This window comes from Chiloscyllium punctatum, chromosome 44, assembly GCF_047496795.1.
Source record: "Chiloscyllium punctatum isolate Juve2018m chromosome 44, sChiPun1.3, whole genome shotgun sequence".
NCBI lineage: Eukaryota > Metazoa > Chordata > Chondrichthyes > Orectolobiformes > Hemiscylliidae > Chiloscyllium > Chiloscyllium punctatum.
Window position 1 is genome coordinate 41,148,423 of NC_092782.1, and position 6,777 is coordinate 41,155,199.

Genomic DNA, 6,777 nt, shown 5'->3' on the forward strand with positions numbered 1-6,777 from the left:
TGTGTGCGTCTCTCTGTCCCTGTGTGCGTGTGTGCGTCTCTCTGTCCCTGTGTGCGTGTGTGCGTCTCTCTGTCCCTGTGTGCGTGTGTGCGTCTCTCTGTCCCTGTGTGCGTGTGTGCGTCTCTCTGTCCCTGTGTGCGTGTGTGCGTCTCTCTGTCCCTGTGTGCGTGTGTGCGTCTCTCTGTCCCTGTGTGCGTGTGTGCGTCTCTCTGTCCCTGTGTGCGTGTGTGCGTCTCTCTGTCCCTGTGTGCGTGTGTGCGTCTCTCTGTCCCTGTGTGCGTCTCTCTGTCCCTGTGTGCGTGTGTGCGTCTCTCTGTCCCTGTGTGCGTCTCTCTGTCCCTGTGTGCGTGTGTATGTGTCTCTGTCCCTGTGTGCGTGTGTGCTCCTGTGTGTGTCTGTCTCTCTGTGCCTCTGCCCCTGCGCGTGTGCGTGCCTCTGCCCCTGCGCGTGTGCGTGCCTCTGCCCGTGTGCGTGCCTCTGCCCCTGCGCGTGTGCGTGCCTCTGCCCCTGCGCGTGTGCGTGCCTCTGCCCCTGCGCGTGTGCGTGCCTCTGCCCCTGCGCGCGTGTGTGTGTGTGTGTGTGTGTGTGTGTGTCTGTCCCTGTGTGTGTGCGTGTGTGTGTGTCTCTGTCCCTGTGTGCGTTTCTGTTCCTGTGTGTGTGTCTCTGACTCTGTCCCTGTATGTATGTGTGTGTGTGTGTGTGTCTCTGACTCTGTCCCTGTATGTATGTGTGTGTGCCTCTCTCTCTCTCTCTGGCCCTGTGTGTGTGTGTCTCTGTCCGTGTGTGTGTGTGTGTCTCTGTCCGTGTGTGTGTGTGTGTGTCTCTGTCCGTGTGTGTGTGTGTGTGTGTGTCTCTCTGTCCGTGTGTGTGTCTCTCCGTCCCTGTGTGTGTGTGTGTGTGTGTGTGTGTGTGTGTGTGTCTCTGTCCCTGTGTGTGTGTGTGTGTCTGTCTGTCTGTCTGTCCCTGTGTGTCTCTCTGACTCTGTCCCTGTATGTGTGTGTCTCTCTCTGGCCCTGTGTGTGTGTCTCTCTCTCTGTCCCTGTGTGTGTCTCTGTCCCTCTGTCCCTGTGTGTGTGTGTGTGTCTGTCTGTCTGTCCCTGTGTGTGTGCGCGTGTGTGTCTCTCTGTCCGGTGTGTGTGTGTGTGTGTGTGTGTGTGTGTGTGCGCCTGTCCGTGTGTGTGTGTGTGTGTGTGTGTGTGCGCGCGTGTGTGCGCCTGTCCCTGTGTGTGTGTGTATGTGCCTGTCCCTGTGTGTGTGTGTCTGTCCCTGTCCCTGTGTGTGTGTGTGTGTGTGTGCCTGTCCCTGTGTGTGTGTGTGTGTGTGTGTCTCTGTCCCGGTATGTGTGTGTGTCTCTCTCTCTCTGTCCCTGTATGTGTGTGTGTGTCTCTCTCTGTCCCTGTATGTGTGTGTGTGTCTCTGTCTGTCCCTGTGTGTGTGTGTCTCTGTCCCTGTGTGTGTGTGTGGTCTCTGTCCCTGTGTGTGTGTGGTCTCTGTCCCTGTGTGTGTGTGTGTGTGTGTGTGTGTGTGTGTCTGTCTCTGTCCCTATGTGTGTGTGTGTGTGTGTCTGTCCCTCTGTGTGTCTCTGTCCCTGTGTGTGTTTCTGTCTGTCCCCGTGTGTCTCTCTGACTCTGTCCCTGTATATGTGTGTGTGCGTGTGTGTGTGTCTCTGTCCCTGTGTGTGTCTCTCTGTCCCTGTGTGTGTGCGCGTTTGTGTGTCTCTCTGTCCCTGTGTGCGCGTGTTTGTGTGTCTCTCTGTCCCTGTGTGCGCGCGTTTGTATGTCTCTGTCTCTGTATGCGTGCGTTTGTGTGTCTCTGTCTCTGTATGCGTGTCTCTGTCCCTGTGTGTGTGTGTGTGTGTGTCTCTGTCCCTGTATGTGTGTGTGTCTCTCTCTGTCCGTGTGTGTGTCTCTGTCCCTGTATGTGTGACTCTCTCTGTCCCTGTGTGTGTGCGCGTTTGTGTCTCTCTCTGTCCCTGTGTGTGTGTGTCTCTGTCCCTGTGTGTGTGTGTGTCTCTGTCCCTGTGTGTGTGTGTCTGTCCCTGTATGTGTGTCTCTCTCTCTGTCCCTGTGTGTGTGTGTGTGTGTGTGTGTGTCTCTCTGTCCCTGTGTGTGTCTCTGTCCCTGTGTGTGTGTCACTCTGTCCCTGTGTGTGTGTGTGTCTCTGTCCCTCTGTGTGTGTGTGTCTCTGTCCCTGTGTGTGTGTGTGTGTGTGTGTGTGTCTCTGTCCCTGTCCGTGTGTGTGTGCATGTCTCTGTCCCTGTATGTGTGTGTGTGTCTCTCTGTCCCTGTGTCTCTCTGTCCCTGTGTGTGTGTCTCTGTCTCTCTGTCCCTGTATGTGTGTGTGTGTGTGTGTGTGTGTGTGTCTCTCTCTGTCCCTGTGTGTCTCTGTCCCTGTATGTGTGTGTGTGTCTCTCTGTCCCTGTATCTCTCTGTCCCTGTGTGTCTCTGTCCCTGTATGTGTGTGTGTGTCTCTCTGTCCCTGTATCTCTCTGTCCCTGTGTGTCTCTGTCCCTGTATGTGTGTGTGTGTCTCTCTGTCCCTGTATGTGTGTGTGCGTCGCTCTGTCCCTGTGTGTGTGTCTCTGTCCCTGTGTGTGTGTGTCTCTGTCCCTGTGTGTGTGTGTGTGTGTGTCTCTGTCTCTGTCCCTGTGTGTGTGTGTGTGTGTCCCTGTGTGTGTGTGTGTCCCTGTGTGTGTGTGTGTCCCTGTGTGTGTGTGTGTGTGTGTGTGTGTGTGTCCCTGTGTGTGTGTGTGTCCCTGTGTGTGTGTGTGTGTGTGTGTGTGTCCCTGTGTGTGTGTGTGTGTGTGTGTGTCCCTGTGTGTGTGTGTGTCCCTGTGTGTGTGTGTGTGTCCCTGTGTGTGTGTGTGTGTCTCTGTCCCTGTGTGTGTCCCTGTCTCTCCTTTGCCCCACCCCCAAATCTCTCCGTGGGCCTCAGATCCCTCCCGGGGCCGCAATGTGGAGCCGGCCATCTCCCGGAGCTCTGGCCCGGGGCCTCGGATCGTGGTCAGCCCGTCCCGGGCCCACTCACCGCGCATGTCGTGGTCGTAGCCCACCAGCACGAAGTAGTCGGCCAGCCTGGCCATGACCGCGTCGCTGCTGCTGCTCGGCGCCGCCTGTGCTCCCAACCGTCAGCATCGTCCCGCCGCCATCCCGCCCGCACCGCGCCTGCGCAACGGGCCGGGGAGGGGGCCGCACATCCCATAATAGTAACGGCCTCCGCCGCCATGGAAACCGCCTTCACAACCAGCCCAGAGAAACTGGCACAGTTCAACACTCGGCCCATCGTGCCCGTACTAACCCGACATTGCTCTCTAATCTAAACCCACTCGCCATCTGACTCTAAACCAATATCCATCGATTATTACTCACGACCACAGGTCCCCATCCTGTACCTAGGCCCCATACCTGTATAGTCAGGATTAGAGTGGTGCTAGAAAACCCCAGCAAGTCAGGCAGCATCTGAGGAGCAGGAAAACCAGTAGACAGCATCGAATCAGGCCTTGTACCCAAAACCCCGACTCTCCTGCTTCCTTGGATGCTGCCTGACCTGTTGTGCTTTTCCAGCGACACACTTTTCGACTCTGATCCCCAGCACCTGCAGTCCTCACTTTCTCCATAACTTTATACACCTGAATTAAGTCTTCCCCTGAGCTATCCCCGTCTCTAATATTGACATCAGGCTCGCCAATATTTCCTCATAGCTCATTTTCACTTCCTCCTTATGGTTTCTTCCTTGAAAGCCTTGTCTGTATGTTATATAAGATGACCCTTTGTTATGCAGTGATCAAAGATATGTTTAGCAATCCAGCCCTGACTGAGATGTATGGAGTTCTCACACGATCCCCATGCTTTTATACTTACTTGTGCTTTATCGTATAAAGAAAAGCATCCCGTGTTCCATCTGAGGAAAGGTCACCAGACTGTGGTTTCTCCGCACAGACGCTGCCAGACCTGCTGAACCTTTTCCAGCAATTTCTGTTTTTGTTTATGATTTACAGCATCCACAGTTCTTTCAATGTTTATCTCAAATTCCATCATAGCCATCTATCATAACAAACAGTCTACTCCATATTATTGCACCGTTGCACTTTCTGGAAGTAACTGACTTTACACCATAATAGTGTGTCAGTTGGTATCAATTGATCTCCCGCCATGGTGTGGTCTTCTTGTTCGACCCTCCTCTGAAATCTAAAACCAAAATACCCAAAGAGGAGTACCTCGGCCTATATATCTTTAAAAAGAGAGTGCAAAGTGATGTAACCTGCTTTTCAGCAACTTCTTGTGATTAAATAAAATAAATCCCTTACACTTCAAAATCAACAAGTAATAATTTATGTTCTTAACTCTAATAGTGAACAACTTAACTGAGGTATTGACAAACGGAATAAATCCCTTCTAATGGCAAACTATTCCTGAATAAAGCAAGATTGGTATGCTGTTCCTACAAATAGAAGTCCCACTCATTAAAAAAATTTACCTCTCAAAATAACAGCCAGGTTACATGTCTTCCAGAATGTTCTGTGCCTTCTCCATCATTTTGTCTGTCAGGAACACTTTTTCTGTCAATTCTCCGATCAGGAATGCCTTCTCCATCATTGGTACCATTGTTATTTAGATGGTACTTTCTCTAAGACATAGATGAGGCTGTGAGAGCCAGAAATTCTCTCTTGAGAGCTGAGGGACATTTAGCTCTGGCAGATGGCAGCTAGCTCTGGGGTTTTTGTCCAACTGCCCCCTTCTTTTATACCCTTGATGACATATTAATATTTCTTAGAATAGGATTGGTCATATGTTGTCAAAGCCATCAGATTCAACTTTAGTGGGTTTTTGGTATCTAGGTGCCTGGTTCAATTTGATTGGCAAAATTCAAAGCATGTTGTCTTGGTAAAATCTGCTGCTTAGCCTGCTAACTGTACAGTCTTTCAATGCAAATGTTTCAGTTCGGGCTCTCTGTGTACTTGCAAAATGTCAAGCTGCTACCCACAGACATCCATTTTCAATCTCTAAGCAAAGAAAAATCACTATAATTCAAAGGGACCACTCAATGCTTTCCATGCCTTCCCCCAATTTACAATTACTCTGCCCAACTTCGCAACACTCTCGCAATACATTTATGCCTGATGTAGCGATATTTATGGATTCAGTCACACAAGACCTGAATGCGGGTAATACTCTACCAAAAAATTCAAAAGCTTTTAAATAGTGCTCCTTCTATGTACTCATAGTCACATTCACTGCACCTTCTGTGCTAATACTAAACTATTTGGCTATCAACAATAGTACACTGCCATAAAGGTTGTGTTTCAAGTAGCTCCAATTAAGATGGACTTTCATATGCTGGGATCACATTCTAAGGATTAAATGATTCTATCGTAAACATGTTGCTGAACAATGGGAAATTATGAGAAATAATCTGTCACAAGAATATAATCATCTCCATGTACTGTGAATAAGTCTGTTACTATTTTCATCCAAGGAGTGGATAGAATGTTGTATTGGGACTGGTACATTTGACAGACTTCACACGCATTCATGAATCTTTGAATATCCTGATTCATTCATGGCCGGCACACAGATTCACTTGCTAACCATCTTGTGTGTTCAATACCCATGATCCTTGGTATCACTTGATCATGACAAGATATTGGTCAGGCCTCTTCTTGACTACTGTGTCTGGTTCTGGTTTCTCTGTTATAGGAAATATATCATTAAGCTGGAGAGGGTCAGAAAAGATTTACCAGGATGTTGCCGGGAATGGTGGGTTTGATTTATAAGGAGAAACTGGATAGGCTCAGACTTTTCTCAGTGAAGCGGAGGAGATTGAGTAGTGACCTCATGCAGATTTGTAAAATCGTGAAGGGTATAGGAGGACTTCAAGACTGGGGCACATTTTTAAGGTGAGAGGGGAAAGATTTAGAAAAAGACTTGAGGAGCAAGTTCTTCTACACAGAGAGTAGTTTATGTGTGGTGGATGCAGGTGTAGTTGAAAATTTAAAGGACATTTGGATATGTACTTGAATAAGAAATGTCTGAAAGGATAAGGGCCAAGTGCAGAGAGGTCGGATTAGTTTAGTTTCGGATAATAGTCGGCATGGGCTGATTAGATTTTATTCCTGATGAAGGGCTTTTGCCCGAAATGTCGATTTTACTGCTCCTTGGATGCTGCCTGAACTGCTGTGCTCTTCCAGCACCACTAATCCAGAATCTGGTTTCCAGCATCTGCAATCATTGTTTTTACCTACCTGATTAGACTGAAGGGTCTGTTTCCATACTGTATGACTATGACTTTATGACATGTTTGCCCTTGAAAATGCCTTGCCAGGCAATACCAGTTCATCTCCATACAGCCAAAATGGACAAATATTCTCACATTTAATACTGCCAGATCATCCCTGAATAATCCCTTAATACTGCCAGACCATCCCTGAATCCCTTCTGCAACTCTGTGGTTGCTCATCTTCAGCAGTTGAGAATTGCAACTGTTCTCAGTAGCTTTAATGAATGTATAACAGATCAACTTTTTTCAATTTTGGCAAATGTGATTGCATCATGTATGGTATGTTCTACCACAGTGGGTGTGGTTTAAATCTCATGAATTGTGACTGTATTGAGATCTGTGCATACTGGTCCTGCAACTGTCAGAACTTTGATATCTACAAATTAGAAGATTTTGGGAAGCCACATTGAGCTTCTGCATTGGCACATAGAATTGATGATTCATTGCACACTGTATGGTAGTCTCTTATGTGTACCGTGGAGTGTCACTTGCTAAGGTGTTA

At 48.7% G+C, this 6,777-nt stretch overlaps 1 protein-coding gene across 2 annotated transcripts in view; it reads right to left on the reverse strand.

The window, feature by feature from the left end:
• sbf1 (SET binding factor 1) overlaps positions 1–3,160 on the reverse strand; it is a 180,007-nt gene extending 176,847 nt beyond the window's left edge. For both annotated transcript variants that reach the window (XM_072562737.1, XM_072562736.1), the window contains exon 1: positions 3,027–3,160. In XM_072562737.1, the coding sequence (XP_072418838.1) occupies positions 3,027–3,081 (55 nt within the window). In that variant the 5' untranslated portion in view covers positions 3,082–3,160. The remainder of the gene's footprint in view (positions 1–3,026) is intronic.
• Positions 3,161–6,777: the final 3,617 nt, after the last annotated feature.